The 19,485-nt window shown below is 40.2% G+C and overlaps 1 protein-coding gene across 17 annotated transcripts in view; it reads right to left on the minus strand.

Moving 5' to 3' along the window:
- Window positions 1-1,053: 1,053 nt before the first annotated feature.
- Window positions 1,054-19,485, minus strand: part of LOC140738120 (mitogen-activated protein kinase 10) — a 272,553-nt gene continuing 254,121 nt past the window's right edge. For 16 of the 17 annotated variants that reach the window (XM_073065258.1, XM_073065257.1, XM_073065255.1 and 13 more), the window contains 2 exons: window positions 18,293-18,370; window positions 1,054-7,116 (listed from right to left, as the gene is read on the minus strand). In XM_073065258.1, the coding sequence (XP_072921359.1) occupies window positions 6,977-7,116; window positions 18,293-18,370 (218 nt within the window). In that variant the 3' untranslated portion in view covers window positions 1,054-6,976. Of the gene's footprint in view, window positions 7,122-18,292; window positions 18,371-19,485 lie in introns of all 17 variants that reach the window. The other variant, XM_073065263.1, reaches the window with a different exon arrangement.

Consider the following 19,485-nt stretch of genomic DNA (forward strand, 5'->3'; position numbering starts at 1 on the left):
TTTACATGAAAACTCAGAGGGCCTTTAGGAAGGGAATATGAGCACGTTTCATTTGCTGATTGCTTGGGAGTGAATCACCGTGCTGGTGCAGGAACCATGGGAATGGGTGAGGTTGAGCTTGTTCTGATGAGTGGTCAGACAGGGGTTGCACTCAAATGGTAGCTGAGAGATCTTTATATTTTTAAATCTGTCCTTTTTAGCGGTTTGTGGTGGAATGTTAGGAGGAAGATTTTATATGGAAGGAGTGGTTAGGAGCTTGGACTGGTGATTTTTGCAGTAGATTAAAATATCTTCTGATGCTATTCAGCAGTGACTGGACAGGTCCACAGCTATTTCAGACTTTTGTGTCATTCACTAACATCATTTTCAAAAGAGACTGAGGGTCACATTGCTGTCCAAGTTGTAATCTGATGGAGGCGTGGTCTGCTGAAGTGAATGTCGCCTAATTTTCATTTTATTGATATTTGATTATTATAATACCGAGTCAGTTTCCTCTGCTAGATTGTTGGTCACGCAATGCAGACAGTTATTCCCGGCTGTATTAAGAGCTTCTGCAAAGCAACATGTTGCAATACTTGTTAGATTGAAAAATGAAAGAACTGTGTATATTTGCCCTTGAGTCTCCAGTCTTCCTCTTTGTTTTCATCCCATATACTGTAGGATTTTATGGCGTATGGATTAACTATTGTGTATATTTCCCAGGCTATGATGGGGGTATGTCATATTATCCCTGAGAAGAATCTCACTGACTGTGACCCGAGGTGAAGACCAATCTGCAAAGTGCCAAACTGAAAATAAAACCACGAAGAACGGAGGTTGTCTCTTGTCTTACAACAGTGGACTTAACTGTGCACAGTGCAGAAAGGGATCCCACAGCTGTGCAAAAACTTTCTGACTAAGATGTCTAAATAGTAGCTGGCAACAGCCTCTATGTGATTAGATCACGGGCAGCAAGATGTCCTTTGCAAATAATCACTATTCTGGTACAGAAATAGTGTTAAATCTCCTCAGATTGACTGAATCTGCTAATTATCATACATCAGTGAAGCATAATTTCCCATTTTAAAGGCATATTTTATTGATTTTTTTAATCACATACATATATTTTCTACATAGATGGTAGCTTTAAAATCTTGAGTGCTTTATTTTCTGTCCAGACTTGATTTTAAAAGTCAGGTCCTATCCTGGAGCTGGACCTTGAGGATCCATCTTCCTAAGCACTGCTGTTGAGTCAGACACTTATCTCATTCTTACATCCTAACAAAATTGATCACAAACAGTACAAAATAAAACAAGCAACCACCGGAGTTTGTTTAAAATCAAACCTGACACAAAGTCATCACATCGGATTCCAGTTGTGATCGCAGCTGACCTCATCGCAATGGTGCGGTTTCAGAGAGAAATCTTATTGCACCGCTGTTAAGTGAAAATATCTGGACGTTATGAACATACTTTGAGTTAAACTGACAAATGGTATTGAGAAGTCTCATTAAAATATTTTTAAACATTACTTTTTATATAAAATCCTCTTCCCCAAACAAAACATGTTTTTTCTTTGTAAACCCCTTCCATAATCGGAAAGATACCCAAATAGAGCTGTCACATCCAGTTATTACTTTTCCCCTTTGCGTAACTTCCACAAACAAGCAACTGTGGAAGTCACCTCACCATTAACAAGGATTTGGCAGTCATTAAATAATCATCATTTATTTAATTAACTGGAAAAACAGCTTTTTTTTTCTACAGCCAGTTAATCGAATAATCACACCAAGCTTAGAAAGGCAATATCTGGTGTTGGATGGTCCGTTATTTGAATTTGTTATTCTTGATATTTTGCCCCTATCCCCATCAATGCTGGCTACAGTCATGGACATCTCATTTCAACCATTCCAGGTATGGCTCGTTCTAGGACAAAATAGCTTTGCCATCCCTTTCCCAACCCCAAATAACCCCACTTCATTTCTGATGGGACTCACTAACACTCCAAATCAACCTGAAAGCTGAGTGATATTGCTATTAGAGTGATTCAGCAAATCAAAAGGTAGGAGCTTTGCTTGTCAGTTAGTCACACTTGTACAAGCCCCTCCTTTTCCAAAAAAAGAGGAGCTACAAAATTATGAAGGGAAGAGAAGTACATTCAGTTGAAAATGACCTTTATAAAAATGATTGCTGATTGATTGACAGCTCCAGGAAACTTTATAGTAGCCCCTCTGATTTTTAGTATAACCAGACTATGCTTCACATACCTTCAGAAAGAGAAGCATTCTATATGCTATTATAATTTGTGATTCAGCTTTACAGGAAGCATCTTTATTACAAGTCTGCAGGACAGAAGCCTCAGGCAGGATGCATGCAGGGATGCTGCATTTTAATTAGCTGAACTTTTAACTTCGTAACCTTAAAAATTTGAACATAACTTTCCATAAGCGACATTATTCCATTCAGACAGTCCAGGAGAAATTTCCTGAAGTGAAGCACTTACATATAGGAAATCGGAAAGGAATGTTCACTTATATCTTGTCATGTTGCTGATTTGTTTTTAGAAGAACATGAAGACCGAAGTGGGTACCTCAGCACAGTGATTAGCAATGATCTGCTTACAAAATTCAGCAATAAAACATTTTAGACCGTACCATTCAATATGCGATGCTTTGTGAACACATTTCAGTGAATGGAACCTGAGCTGACTAATTCAGACCCCTTTGTGCTGAAATTGTTTGGACATAAAATAGAATACAATTAAGGTTCAATAACAATTTTCAAATTCTGCAATATTGTTGACCAAGTCCTCTATAACCTATTAACTTTTCATTAAATCTGTTAGTCAAATTGTGAAAGGTAAATTAGAATTTATAGTATCTTATTAGATAATTAAAACGAATGGAACACAGCTGTAAACCCCTACCTCATCCAATGGAGCAAGCTGTTCAATCATCCCAGCTCTTTAATAGAGACAGGTGAAAGTTTCATTGGGATGTTTAGCTGCTGGGTCTTCCTCAATCCAGTAACTGCAGTTCTTTTTACAATGGAACAAGGACTATTCATTTTCACATGATGTGAGAGTTGATTTTATGTGACAACATGTACTCAATTTGTCCCACTGCGATGATACGTTTATTGGAACGATGCAGGAATAATTACTGTAAAGCTGATTGTTTGTCTGGCACGCTCCATCCCTGTCACATTTTTGATACTTCTTTTGACAAGACAAATTGTTTTTCAGTTTTTATTTCTATTTTCCCTCTTTGAAATATTTCATGTAGTGTTGCTTAGAGCAGGAGTGTTGTGGAACTGAAACAAGCACTCAGAAGCAATAACATCTTATGATCTCGCTATTTCACTGTATTACTTACAAACTTGGGGGTTATTTTATTAAAGTATATTGCATATAAATTTAAAGACCCCTCAGAGAAGCATTGCTGACATTGTGATGGCCAATAAATTTGGTTACAAAGATAGGACTTAGAAAGGCTTATGGAGAAACCTCTGACATTTAAAGGTAAGGCAATGCTTTGCTTCATGATGGAAGCCCGAGGTGTTCAAGTGACCAGAACTTGTGATGACTGAATTCTAGGAGGGTCATAGCATTGGTTATTTAATACAGGTTTTGTTAAACAGCATTATTGCGGCAACAAAATACAGGGCTCTTTCTAGCCAAGACGGTGCTGAGCTGCAGACCTTGTTAAGCTCTTGGCTCAGACTTGTTTTGCACTTTAAGGTCACAGAAATTGTTTAGGAGACAGAGAGGAGAGTTAGGGGTCAGATTAGGGTTTAGGGGCAGGAATGTAGGGAGTTGGAGAACAGGCTGAAGCCTAGGCCTCTGCTTCACATTCAAAGGCCATGACAACACGGACGTAGGACTGCTGAGGTCTTTGTCTACTTGGGAAGTCAGAAGCCTGCTATCTGCAAATCAACAAGGATAGAGACCCGGAGGTGACCTGCCTGGGGCTGGAGTACTGTCTCTGTGTGTGGGAAGATGGAAAGGGCCTTGTTTTGCTGAACATTTTGGGCATGCTGTGCTGGGACCGGAATGTGTGGCAACACTTGCAGGCTGCCCCCCAGCACGTCCTTAGGTTGCGTTAGTTGTTAACTCACTGTATGTTTCGATGCTCACATGACAAATAAATGAATCAAAATTTGACTCTTTTAGAGATTCATCTCTGGAACAGATGTAGAATGGGTGCTGGCAGTAGCATTGCCCATGCTCAAACCTGCAGGCTGAGGTCCACTGCAGCACAATAGCATAGTGGTTAGCACAACAGTTTACAGTACCAGTGACCCAGGTTCAATTCCCGCTGCTGCCTGCAAGGAGTTTGTACATTACATGTGGATTTCCTCTGGGTGCTGTGGTTTCCTCCCAAAGACATACAGGTTGGTAGATTAATTGTAAATTGCCCCGTGATTAGGATAGGGTTAAATTGGAGGATTGCTGGGCGCCATGGCTCAAACAAATAATGTGAACAATTCAGCTTTGTGAGCTGAGCTGAGAAAAGTTGATGTGGTTCAGACCATACAATTCCTCAGCTCGCTAACTCTAAATTATAACCTGCTGACAACCTGTTCCATGCTCTTCTTATTGAGGTCAGCATCCACAGGCAAAGAAAGGTCTTAATCTACTTTGAACCCCACAAAACCCACAGCTCTTCTTCTTTCTCAAACAGTATGGGCTTGATGAAGTTACTGCATAAAAAGGGCTGCTGCTTGAAACATAGCCATTGATGTGCATGATATTGTAACTGTGGTCAAGTGCTACCCAGACTAGAATGCAACCTGTTTCTGTTTGTTGCTTACTTGGGCTTTACCTTCAATATGTAAGGTGTACCTTACCAAGTTGGCACTGGTGAGGTGTGGAAATTGCAAACGTAATGGGCTAATGGTGTAACAAAATTCAGAATTTCATAAAGAAAAAGTACTATTGCAAAAGAAGGAAAAAGTAATTTATGATATTAGTTGGCTTCTAAGAAATCTATCTCAGCAGTACAAGCCTGCTAATCCCATTTTGTTATATGTGAGGTGTGTACACTGAGCAGAATTTTGCTGAAGTTGAGAAATCCAGGGTATACTAGTACTTAAAAAAGTGGGTCACATTTTTCAGTAGTGTAGCCTCCTTTTCCTCCAAATGTCGCCTTAAAGTTTCAAATCAAACTCCAGAGTCAGAGACTGAATTTCAAATCGGCCCCCACTCCTGGCAAGGCTCTGCTGCCTCAAGAAACTAGACAATACCCTCAAAATGGCAAGACAACAAGGAAGTCTTCTCTCTATTTTAAATGTTAAACTAAACTAAAAATATGTTCATTGAACAGGTATTTTTGCCTAGGTACATTAGTAGCTAAAAATGGTCCCCATGTGATTTATAGCTTTGGGTATCTGTGTTGCTTTGCCTCGAGGCAAACAAAGTCCTGACTACTTTTGCAATAACCCACAAAATGTTCCTAAAAACTTCAGATTCTCAATCAGTCAGTCATTTCAAATTTTAATTTGGAAATCAGCCATTTTGGTTGAGGCTATGTCTTTACCATTGAACAATCAATTCAATCTGGTCAGAGCTGTGTCATTCTCCATTGTGTCATTTCAATCTTGAATTTAAATTGAATTTGTACAATTCTATCTAAAATGATATCACCAGGACTGTAAATCACCATGCTATTTTTTTTTGGTACAGTTTGCATCACTTAGGTCCTGAATGTTCATCCCTAATGTTTTCCTTGTCAGATAAAGCTTTTGATTTAATGTCAAGTAGTAATTTCCTCCTCATTAATACAAGTTTCAATAATTGAAAATAACTCCATGTTTACCTGTGAACAGAGAAGACTAATTATGAGACCATGCAGATTCAGCATTTAAGGGGTTTAAGAGTACAGCAACATTATTTCAGTTCCAGGCTGTTTACATTATGTATCACATTATAGCTTACAATACAACTAGGTATAACTTTTTCCTTCCATTTACTGTAATATAGTTGGAAGTTTGATCATGCACAACTACAGGCAAATGCAACTAAAGACCGTGCAGCCATCTACAGCAAGGTGTGCCATTGCTTTATATGTGCATGTCCTTTATTTTAGTGGTCAAAAGTTACCGCCTTCTCAAACCAGAATACAGATGAAGCTATGAGCAGAAATTCAATAGATCTCTCAATCTGAGCACAATTCTAACTTTGCTATGCCTATTCCATTCGAATCACTGTCAGTGATTTGCCACAACGTCATAATATGTGCTTACTTGCTGTAATTTACTGAAGGGCTTTTGATTTAGTTTTGAATAAATTATAATGGTATAACAGGACACAATGGTAATGTCACTTTAGAGACATATTGTTCTATAAAATTTGGAACATAATAAGACTTTCTTAAGTGCATGAATTTGGCAAATATGGATTGTAGCCAAGTAGTGCCAGCCGAGAGATATCAAAAAACATTATAGATTATTATCTGTGCATGGCCATTTTCCACATGCATTTATCTACCTTTAATTAGAGAAAAATTAGTTTTCAAACTGCAATGATATTCAATGTTCAGATGATTAATATATTTATATTTCCTGTCATTCTGACAATATTATCACATTCCCAAATTTGATCCTTCTGGTATGCATGTGGGCATTTATAGCAATCCTACTAAGTGATTATAGTAAGCATATTCAAAATGAATAAGAATAGGGACACATATTGCAACTTTAAGGAGACAAAAGTGCATTTAGTTTTAACTATAATGTTGTATCTTTTCTGCTCACCTTCTGAGTTCAAAGCCAGTTTCAGGGAGCTAATTTATAAACATATATTTACGTACTTTGAAATGATGCTGCTTGATACTCTTAATGAATGTCAGCCTTGGTGGAATGAGACATAAGCAAAGCATTTTGACATAATATTTTAGCATCAGTACTTCCACGGTCATTTTTAAATAGTTCATTTCCAGAGTATTTAGTATTTGCATCATTTTCTAAAGAAGAAGTGGCTCCGCAGGCAGACGGTTAGTCACCTGCAACAGAGGGGTCCTGCTGAAGTTTCCAGGCTGCTGTCAGTGTCGGATGCGAGGGTCTGATCGGTTGACATAGATGAGATGTCATTTACTGATGAGGATGGAGGAAGGCTGTCGCTGCTATTCACTGCTGCACCTGTGCTAAGAAAATTAACAGTAGAGCCATAAAATCTGGGAACACTGTTCAATGAGATCTAAACCCTTTACACGATCGTGCAAGTGTACATTCACATGTATAAAGTCCACTTGCTGCTTATACTTCCAGACATTACAGGTTCGTTACCGTCATTCGGCAGATTCAGCTTTACATTGACCCTGAGCCTTTACATTAAAGACCAACTATGCTCACTGTCCACAGAGAAATTTACTTAAACAATCCAGGCAACTCTGCAAAAGAGAAAATTGTTTTAAAAACATTGTCTTTTGTGAACATACGATTTTTTTTTAAGGGGGGAGATAAGCACATTAGATGAATCAGGGAATCTAACCAAAGCCAAGCCTGTTGGTGTGGTGATCATTATAGATGAGTACTCTATTGCAGGATCACTCTTTATACTCCAGACCACAAAAAATGAAAATGCAAGAGGTGTGTGAATTCCCAGTACAGCAGCGTTTTGTACTGTATAGTTCTGTTAGCTTCGAATAACTACTAGAGATAGCCCTCGCTAATGGGAGCCTGCTTCATTTTTATTTCCAGAGTACTGGCAGCTGGAGGAACTCAGCAGGCCAGGCAGCATCTATGAAAACACTGAGTAACAAATTATGTATTTTGATGGAATACAAAACAAATTAGAACACTACCAACACTACTATAAAGCTGTGTATTAGTTCCGAATAGTTAGTGACGGAGGAATTCGCCCAGTGTACGCAATGAACAAAATCAGTGCAGGCACCGAGTGCAGATAATGGACTGACTTCATAGACTGCTGTCGACGATGGCATCTCCACATCTTCAGTTTCATTGTAACATTCAAGATTATTGTCAATGCCATCAAATTCTTTGTAGTTGCTAACTTGTTGAAGTTGTGAAATGGTCTAATTTTCACTACTGGCCATTTCTGGCACCTCCAAGTCCGAATACCTGAAACCACAGTGAGCAAAACAATTCTGAATTGTCTTACTGCTTATTTCTCGCCAACTATCCGTAAAAAAAACACTACTTTTTGAATGCAAACACACGCAACTGAGGTTATTTTAAAACTGTCTGCTCTAAGTATGGTGTAGAGTCTAATGGCCACATAAGTGTATGCAATAAATGCTAGTTAGAACCTGTTCAGCAACGGTCTCCTGCCCCGATTAAATGCCATAGTGTCCCAAATAAACAAAGGGAGTCCAGCAATTTTCTCCCTTAGCTTTTTGTTCTTTAAGATTTGTCCTAAATAAGTAGCTGCTCTTGGCAACAACATTTCCTCCACGATCTCCCTCAGTACAGGTACAGCAAAAGGCCCCCTGCTCTACTCACTTTGCACTTATCAGTGTGTGGCTAGGCACGGCCCCAATGCCACATCCAGGGTTGCTGACGACACCACTGTCACAGGTGGTGGTGAATCAACAAATAGGAGAGAGATTGAAAATATGGCTGAGTGGCACCTTAACAACAATCTCTTGATCAGTGTTAGTAAGACCAAGAAGACTTCAGGAGAAGGAAACCAGGAGTCTATGAGGCAGTCCTCGTCAGAGGATAAGAGGTGAAGAGGGTCAGTAACTTTAAATCCCTCTGTGTTTTCATTTTGGAGGGCCTGTCCTGGGCCCAGTATGTAAGTGCATATATGAAGAAAGCATGGCAGCGCCTTTACTTCCTTAAGAGTTTGCAAAGATTTGGCATGACATCTAAAACTTTGACAAACTTCTATAGATGTGTGGTGGAGAGTATATTGACAAGCTGCATCACAGGCTGGTATGGAAACACCAATGCCCTTGAATGGAAAATGCTACAAAAAGTAGTGGATACATCACAGCTAAAACCCTCCCCCCCACTGAGTACATCTACACAAAATGCACTACCCATCATCAGTGACCCTCACCACCCAGGACATGGTCTCTTTTCACTGCTGCCATCAGGAAGAAGATACAGGAACCTCAGGACTCACACCACCAGGTTCAGGAACAATTATTACCCTCAACCATCAGGTTCCTAAACCAAAAGGGACAACTGTACTCAACTCCACTTGCCCCAACTCTGAAATGTTCCCACAACCTAAGCACTCACTTTCAAGGGCTCTTCATTTCATGTTCTTGATATTTATTGTTTATTTATTGTTATTATCTCTTTTCTCTCTTTCTTTTGATTCAATTGAGTTTCTTGTATTTACTATGAATGCCTGTAAGAAATCTCAGGGTCATATACAGTGACATACTTGTAATTTGACAATAAATTTAATTTGAACTTTTGAAATTGGAGTTTAAAAGGAAGATGGTAAAATGGGGCCATGGTAAATTTAATGAGAGTGTGGGAAAGAGTGCAACAGTGAATTTAAAGGATAAATGGCTAAACAAATCCCACTGGATAGAGTTCCAAAGGTTCACTACTCTCTAGGTGAAGAAATTTCTTCTTTTCTCCATCTGAGAGAGACTGTTAGTTTTAGATATCTAAACATCTAACAATATCCCTACACCCATCTTGCCAAGCCTGAGAATTCCCTACTTTCTATCACATTCCAGGCTCTGCATAGAAGATCCCATAGAATCACTGTCAAATTACTCACTCACTGAATACATAGTTGAACTAGGAAAGGGGAATGTGGCAATGGTTAAGATGTAATCTCTTTGGCAATCAATTGTCACAACAGGTTATCATGTTCAGGAGGCTGGGAAGCACATGACTGAAAGAATAAAGTAGAAACAAAAAAGGAAAGGGAGGGAGGTGGTCAACCAATCTCACTGTGACAGGTCTCCCTCTGCACACAAAAGACTGCAGATGCTGGAATATGGAGCAACACACAATATGCTGAAGTGACTCCATGGTTAAGCAGCATCTGTGGCAGAGCTTTGACAGTTCCCTCCTTCCACAGAAGCTGCTCAATTTGCTAAGCCCCTCCAGCAGGCTGTTTGTTGTTCCCCCTACAACACCACAGCAGTACACCTTTCGACTATGTGAAGGGCAACTATTCTGTGGGAAGAGTGTTTGAAAAGCAGTGGCTCTCTTCCCATGCTGCTCACTTACCTGGGAGGGAGCATGTGCAAGAATGTTGGGAGCAAGGAACTGTATGTTTAACGTTCATAATGAAAGGAAAAGCAAGTGAGGGAGAAGTGATTCTGGGCTCAGTAGCAGCTTTAAGGAGAATGAATGAAAGTAACAAGAAGACAGAATAAAAACCTATTGACAATTGTGGGAAATTAGTTAAGGAATGATTCTTGCAGAAAATAGATATAACATGCAGTCTTGATGAAATCATTCACTCCTGATGAAATCTTCACCTTTCTCTCTGTACTATTGGACAGAAAACTGAGCACAATAACGTTTAGTACTTTTTAATCAGGATTTCATTAGTCCTGATGAAGCAACTTGGCCCAAAATGTCGACTGTTTATTCTTTCCCATACATGCCGCCTGAGCTGCTTTGTTCAGTGTGTTGCTCAAGATCTCCAGCATCTCCAGGATCTCTTATGTTCAGCACTTTTTGTCAGGTTTGCTAACACCCCATCAAGGAGGAAAGGGACCTTCTTCCTTACAACTGTATTCAAACATCTTGGTCTTGATGCAGCATCTTAATGATTGATCCCTGTTTTGTCCACAAAGTAAATGAGCTACTGCTGAAGGCCATTAACAGTCTGAAGTTGTACTAGGTCTCCTACCTTCCGGTCAGTGAGTGATCAACGTGATCTGCATTGAAACTGGTTAAAAACTCTACTAATCTACAGCTGGTTTCGCAACAGAAGAACAAAGAGAGTTCATTTTACCCTTTGATTGCCTCATTCTTTTACTCTGATCTTCAGAGGGCAGTGGGGCTGAGTTTCATCAATTTTTGCTGTGCCAGTTATAGTCACTTTAATACTTACCTTTTAAAGCCACATCCAGTTATTTTGGGCAAAGGAGTAGCACTCAGATCGCAGATGGAAGTTTCTTCTTGATTGAGGTCTTTGCTACAACATGTTAAGCAATGAATGGCTGGCTGTCTCCTGCCATTAACATTGAGCAGAGTTCAAAAATTAAATTTTCTATGCATTAAAATGGCTAACCAATTAGAATTTTTGTTTTCTTAATTTTATGTGCTTTGACAATCATTTCTCCAGTGTTCTGCACCAGATCACCTTACAATTAATATATTACATGGAGATCTGGTGAGGCATCAACATTGGCTCAATGCCAACATTTTTATCTCTGGGTCATATTGCTTGAGGTTCAAAACTTACTCCAGAGACGAGTTTGCATACCAGTACTGACAAGTGTTGTCTCTGTTTCACATTTCAAATGTAGTTTGGTATAATTTGAATGAAATGTAGTTTCAAACCCATTGACAGTTGTGTATTTAATATTTCAGTAATATTTGAGTAATTGTATATATGTACATTGATTAAGCATTCTTGTTTGTTTAAATAATTCATTATAGGTTATATGTAAAAATATGTGAATTACATACACGATGCTACTACGTGATAAATTTGTGCCTCATTTGAAGTAAAGAACATGAACTAAGATTCACATCTTTTGGCTTTCTTGTTTTCCTTTGAATTAGTTTAATATTTTGACATTACAAACTATAAATTGATGATGTATTTTAAAAATGAACACAAGATGGCTTCAGACCTGCTAAAGCACACTGAGATATTTAAGTTTAAAAAAAGTGCATTGAGGAATGGCACACCGTCCAGGTTTTTAAAAAAGGCATTAAACGGAAGAATTCACTGGTTCATAAATAGGGAGTACCAGCTGATAATAATCATAAATTAAAACAAAAATGGCTACATTGGAAAGATAGACACGTTCAATTGTTCAGTGAGTAGCTTGCTTATGTACGGAGTTAATTTACTGGTACTTTAAAACAAATGAAATAGCCAATGAGAAATAACTAACCAATTCTGCTGAGTGCATTGGGTTTAAATGCATACAGCTGGCTTCAAAGTTTGACTGCTCCAACCAAACAGGCCGCAACAAGCTTTGCTGATATTGTGAAAGTAATGTAGGAACATTTAGAACTGAAACCATTGTTGATTGCAAAATGCTTTAGGTTTCATTAGTGCAATCAAAAGGAAGGGGAGTCCATTTCAGCGTACGTGGCTGAATTGAAGAAGTTGAACATTAACAGTTCAATGATGGGCTTAATGATGCACTGAAAGATTATTTAGTTTATGGAATCTTACAAGAAAACATTCAAAAACGGTTCCTAACTAAAGCACAACTTACATTTAAAAGAACAGTTGAAATAGCTGCATAAATAGAAATAGCAGAGACACATTTGAATTGCAGTCAGGAATAAAAGTAAACGTGAATAAAATTGCAATGTCTAAACAGAAATTTGCCTGGATGAACAAATGGTGTTACCTTCATGGCAGGGGCAGGTTTTAAGCTAAAACTTGCAGGAAATGCATCAAAGTAGGTCACATACAAAGAACATGTCATGCAGACAAAAATAAATAGTCTGCACAGGGAAGAGAAAAAAGCGAAGAAGTCATATTGCAGTTTCAAAGAGTACTAATTTGTATGCTTTCAATGAAAAATCTGGTAATGATGAGAATAAAACAGGACTAGGTAGCCTTAAGATCTACAATGTGAAAACTAACAACAGACAACCAATTTTGCAGATGCCAGAGGTGAATGGCAAATTGATTAAAATGGAATTTGATACTGCCTCAGCAGTTTCAGTCATTCCACAAAATGAGTTTGAATGGCATTTCAAAGACACTAAACTGAAGCCTGCAGCTATAACTAAGAACTTACACTGGAAAAAAGGTAACTCCTGTGGGAATTGATATGTAACAGTGAAATACAACAACCAACAAGCCACATTAGGCTTGTATTGGTAAAAGAAAAGGGCCAGCATTGTGGGATGTGATGGGTTTAGACAACTACAACTTGATTGGAGATCTATCCATCATTTGCATACCACATCCTCTGCAATGAAGCCAAATGAAAGCGAATTAAGAAAAGCACTGGGTGATGCCACAACTCTGTCCATGCTGTGTACTGTGAACTGTTACCCAACAGGGCACAAACAGGTGTTGGTGCCAACCCCGTGCCTCTGGTTGGAAAGCATATTGGACCAAGGAAGGACCTTGCTGCTCACAGGAATCGTGAAAGTGATGAAAGCAGTTTTTGTAGGTTACATATCTGAGAAAGCTTCTAATATGTTAGTCAGTTACTTGCAAAATGTGGCTTGGTTTTAAGCTGGGAGAGAGTTCAAGGAGCTTCAGGAAAGTTGCAAGTATTTGGCTTTTGTGATTATAAAGAACCAGAATCTACTCTGTACGCACCTGAAGAAGAAAAATGAAGGAGAGAAAAGGTGTCCAGAGCTGTCAGAACCACTTCTCAGTCTTAGAATCAACTCCTACAACCACCACTGAGGGGACCCCAGAAACTGAGAGATTGTTTTCACAGCCACAAGTCTCACCTGCCAAGCAGTCATCCCCTTTGTCAAGAAAGACGTTATACCACACGAGTAAGAAAGCTCCACAGCAGTTACACTTTAGGCCTGAATGGGACAATTTAAGGATTGACAATACTGTGGATGTCTGTATAGGAGTTGTATTATATACATAGTTGAGATGCATTCTCTATCGAGTTGGAGTTTATAACTAAGCAGGGAGAAATGTGTTGTATTTAATATTTCAGTAATATTTGAGTAACCTTGTATATTGATTAAGCATTCTTGTTTAAATAATTCATTATTGGCTATATGTAAAAATATGTGAATTGAACACGTCGTGACGCTACCACATGCTACATATGCACCTCACTTAAAGTAAAGAGCACAAACTAAGTCTTGTATCTCTCAGCTCTCTTGTTTTCCTTTGAATTAGTTTAATGTTTCGAATGTACGAAACCTAACATTGACCCACTTTAAATGTAGTTCGTTGATTGAAAAAATGCTTTGGTTGCTCTGAAGTTATGAAAAGCACTGTATAGACATGCACTATACATGTGTTTGTAGAATGACAAAAGGATGGCTTTTTAGAACAGCTTGTTGTTGAGCCCACTAGGGGATCGGCTGTGCTGGATTGGGTGTTGTGCAATGACCCAAAGGTGATAAGAGAGCTTAAGGTCAAGGAACCCTCAGTGAACAGTGATCACAATATGATCAAGTTCACATTGAAATCTGAGAGGGAAAAAATAAAATCCCATGTGTCAGTATTTCAATGGAATAAAGGAAATTACAATGACATGACAAGGAAACTGGCTGAAGTTGACTGGAAAGGGATATTTGCAGGAAGGACAGCAGAGCAGCAATGACTAGAGTTTCTGTGAAAAATGAGGGAAGTGCAAGACAGATATATTCCAAATAAGAAATTTTCAAAGGGAAGAAGGACACTACCGTGGCTGACAAGTGAAGCCAGAGCCAAAGTAAAAGAGAGGGCATACAAGGAAGCCAGAGTTAGTGGGAAGATAGAGGATTGGGAAGCTTTTAAAAACTTGCAGAAGGAAGCTAAGAAGGTCATTAGGAAGGAAAAGATGAATTATTAGAGGAAGCTGGTGAGTAATATCAAAGAAGACACTACGCTTTTTTAAGTATATAAAGGGTAAATAAGAGGTGAGGGTAGATATAGGACCAATACAAAATGATGCTGGAGATGGGTTGGGATGGGAGATGCAGAGACGGCAGAGGAACTGAATGCATATTTTGCATCAGTCTTAGTGGAAGATGTCTGCAGTATACTGGGCATTTAAAAGTGTCAGGAAAGTGAAGTTTGTGCAGTGAAAATTACAACTGAGAAGGTGCTCAGGAAGCTTAATGGTCTAAGGAATGGGTAACAAAGGACATTAAGGATATCCTGAATGCTAAAAAGAGGGCGTTTAGAGATGGAAATAGGGAGGAGCTGAGGACAATACAGAGGGATCTGAAAGCCAAGATCAGGGAGGCTAAAGACAGGTATAGGAGGAAGCTTGAGTGGAAACTCCAGCAGAACAACATGAGAGAGGTCTGGAGTGGGATGAGGACCATCAATGGGTTCTGGCAAACTAGCAACAGAGGAGCTGAAGGCAGTGTGGACAGGGCCAACGAACTTAACCTGTTCTTCAACAGATTTGACACTGTGGCCCCTGCCCATCCCCCACATGATTCATCTGTTGTCGGCCCCCAACCAACACATACTCCAGTCTCCCCTCCTACCCCTCCTCACAGCCCCCCACCCTGCTCTCATGACTACACCCTCCCCCACCTGAAACCACCACGGTGGGCTTCACAGCTGAAAAGGTGAGAAGACAGCTGAAACGTCTCCACCCAAGCAAGGCTGCAGGCCCAGATGGTGTCAGCCCCAGGGTGCTCAAAGCCTGTGCCCCCCAGCTATGTGGAGTACTTCACCATGTCTTCAACCTGAGCCTGAGTCTCCAGAGAGTTCCTGTGCTGTGGAAGACGTCCTGCCTCGTTCCTGTACTGAAGACGCCGTGCCCCAGTGGCTCCAATTACTACAGACCAGTAGCATTGACCTCCCACATCATGAAGACTCTGGAGAGACTTGTTCTAGAGCAGCTCCAGCCTATGGTTAGGCCACACTTAGACCCACTCCAGTTCACCTATCAGCCCCGACTAGGAGTTGAGGATGCCATCATCTACCTGCTGAACCGTGTCTACGTCCACCTGGACAAGCAGGCGAGCACTGTGAGGGTCATGTTTTTTGACTTCTCCAGTGCGTTCAACACCATCCGCCCTGCTCTGCTGGGTGAGAAGCTGACAGTGATGCAGGTGGATGCTTCCCTGGTGTCATGGATTATTGATTACCTGACTGGCAGACCACAGTACGTGCACTTGCAACACTGTGTGTCAGACAGAGTGGTCAGCAGCACTGGGGCTCCACAGGGGACTGTCCTGTCTCCCTTTCTCTTCACCATCTACACCTCGGTCTTCAACTACAACACAGAGTCTTGCCATCTTCAGAAGTTTTCTGATGACTCTGCCATAGTTGGATGCATCAGCAAGGGAGATGAGGCTGAGTACAGGGCTATGGTGGGAAACTTTGTTACATGGTGCGAGCAGAATCATCTGCAGCTTAATGTGAAAAAGACTAAGGAGCTGGTGGTGGACCTGAGGAGGGCTAAGGCACCGGTGACCCCTGTTTCCATCCAAGGGGGTCAGTGTGGACATAGTGGAGGATTACAAATACCTGGGGATATGAATGGACAATAAACTGGACTCGTCAAAGAACACTGAGGCTGTCTACAAGAAGGGTCAGAGCCGTCTCTATTTCCTGAGGAGACTGAGGTCCTTTAACATCTGCTGGACGATGCTGAGGATGTTCTACGAGTCTGTGGTGGCCAGTGCTACCATGTTTGCTGTTGCGTGCTGGGGCAGCAGGCTGAGGGTAGCAGACACCAACAGAATCAACAAACTCATTCGTAAGGCCAGTGATGTTGTGGGGGTGGAACTGGACACTCTGACGGTGGTGTCTGAAAAGAGGATGCTGTCCAAGTTGCATGCCTTCTTGGATAATGTCTCCCATCCACTCCATAATGTACTGGTTAGACACAGGAGTACATTCAGCCAGAGACTCATTCCACCGAGATGTAACACTGAGCGTTATAGGAAGTTATTCCTACCTGTGGCCATCAAACTTTACAACTCCTCCCTCGGAGTGTCAGACACCCTGAGTCAATAGGCTGGTCCTGGACTTTATTTCCACTTGGCATGATTAACTTATTATTATTTAATTATTTATGGTTTTATATTGCTATATTTCTTCACTATTCTTGGTTGGTGCGGCTGTAACGAAACCCAATTTCCCTCGGGATCAATAAAGTATGTCTGTCTGAGGGTGGATAAATCTCCTGGACCTGATGGAATGCACCCTTGGGTTCGGAAGGAAGTAACTGGAGAGAATGATCTTTCAAGCATTGATAGATTTTTGCATTGTACCGGATGACTGGAAAATTGCAAATGTTACTCTGCTATTTAAGAAGAGTGGGAGGCAGCAGAAAGGAAACTATAGACCTGTTAGCCTGACATCAGTGGTTGGGAAGTCATTGGAATTGATTGTTAGGGATGAGATTACAGAGTACCTGGAGGCACATGACAAATGGGCCAAAGCCAGCATGGTTTCCTGAAAGGAAAATCCTGCCTGACAAACCTACTGCAATTCTTCGAGGAAATTACAAGCAGGGTAGACAAAGGAGATGCAGTAAGCGTGGTGTACTTGGATTTTCAGAAGGCCTGTAACAAGGTGCCACACATGAGGATGCCTACCAAGATAAGAGCCCATAGAATTACAGGAAAGTTACTAGCATGGGTGGACATTGGCTGGTCTGCAGAAAACAGAGAGCGGGAATAAAGGGATCCTATTCTGGCTGGCTGCTGGTTACCAGATGGGGAGAGAATTCAAAATGCAGACATGTAAAGTGACTTGGGAGTCCTCGTGCAGGATACGCTAAAGGTTAACCTCCATGTTGAGTCGTTTGTGAAGAAGGCCAATGAAGTGGTATAGAATATAAGAGTAGGGATGTGATGTTAAGTCTCTATAGGGCACTTGTGACACCACACGGAGTATTGTGTGCAGTTTTGGGCTCCTTATTTTAGAAAGGATATACTGACATTGGAGAGGGTTCAGAGAAGATTCACAAGAATGATTCTTGAATTTGATTTGATTATCACAAAACATTCCTTGAGAAATTTATTCTTTTTGCTGAGTTAGATTTTTTTTATCTAGAACATAAACTTCAGCTTTTCCAGTGATATTTGATAATGAAAACGTATTAAAAAGATGTCAGTGAGAAAGCAATCACCACAGTAGTGACAAGCAGCAGGAAATAAAGTTTGAAGAGTGGGTAATGGCTATTGTTCAGCCATGTGGATCCTTCTTATGTGCTTAATTGTATTTCACTACACTGGGTTAGCTGGTTGTTTGAAACAAGGACATTGAAAACTATTTACCATCTGTTCGTGGGTATCAGAGGTAATGCAGAAATGCAGGAATCACCAACTATATAGCTATTTTAGAAGTAAGAGCAAAAATACAACAAACCTTTGTCTTCAGCTGTTAATTCAGACTTCCTGGCTGCCAAAAAGTTATCTCACTACTTACTGGCAATTTATGGATAAACAAATCAGCATATACCTAGAGAAAACTTTCAATTGAGAGTTATAGCACTTCAACAGAGACAGGTGGAAAACAGTGTAACTCTGCTCAAGAATCAATCTTATATCCAATGTACAGGGTTATTGGGTTTACCTGAGGGAGATGGCTGTCCCTTCACAACACCATTTTTAGTCTTCTCCTCAAAATCCATCACTTCCTTGTAGATTAATTCTGTTATTAAAAAACAAAAGTAACATAATTGGTTATGGAAACTTCATTTGTTGCTGCCCTACTTCTCTAGTCACTACAATGAGGTCATAACAAGTTATCTCCTAACCTTGGCCTGCCAGTTTATTCAGTTTAATTTTCTGGATGGTGCATCGGCCAACATTGGGGAAAAGAATGGATGATAATGCCCATCAGATCACCAACAGGAAAAGGTCTTGCAAAAAGGATAATCAGATGAAGACCTCTGACAGAAGCTGTGCGCAAGCAGGGCAGGGATAGTGTTGAGCTTTTGGGAACAAGGGGTACTGTTTGGAATAGATCACTATTCCAAACCTTGTTAATGACATGTTAAAAATTGGTGATGCTACAAAGCAAATCTGTAGTCATATCTGGGACGTCCCTTGGCTTCCTCTGGGATTTCAGTTAGCACCTGCAATAGACTGAGCAGAAGCAATTACCTGCTGAAAAACAGCAAAGGTTCTGTTGTGCTCTTCCCAAAGGTACTATAAGAGTGGGAAACAGCACAATTATCATAAGTGTGTTTTCCCTGACTTCAGGGAGTCTGGCTAATGTACTTTATCTCCTTCTTAGTGGCAAAGTACCTCCCTCCATCGTCATATTGATGCAACAATGCACCAACTGCATCTTCCCCATGTGTTCAAATTAGATGATCCCAGAATTTAGGAATTGCATTGCTGAGGGAGGGGTCAAAAAGTGAGTCTGACAATCTAGAGCAGTTCTATCTTCTCCACTTTTCCATTGGATTTTTTTCCTATATCTGTCTACTTCTCCATGTGTCCTGTGGTATAACAAATACCCTAATATCACTCACACACTCGACAGGGTGCAACTTGAGGAGATAGTAGCTCATCCTCTGTCACACAAGGTCAATGGAACCTATTTTCAGAAGCACAGCAAAATGCACAATCATAATTATATTGTATGTTTGGATGTGGTAATGGAGGGGACAAAATCTACCACAAATTGTTTTTCTTAATAATAATGGCTTGTATCACCAAACAATATTTGGGTTTTGTTGCCTATTGAAAATATCCTAGGTTTTATTTGTTGTTAAAAGTTTGCAGACATCAAAAAGTATATTTTAACCTCTATTTTGA

The sequence above is a fragment of the Hemitrygon akajei genome, chromosome 13 (genome assembly GCF_048418815.1).
Source record: "Hemitrygon akajei chromosome 13, sHemAka1.3, whole genome shotgun sequence".
In the NCBI taxonomy this organism is placed as follows: Eukaryota; Metazoa; Chordata; class Chondrichthyes; order Myliobatiformes; family Dasyatidae; genus Hemitrygon; species Hemitrygon akajei.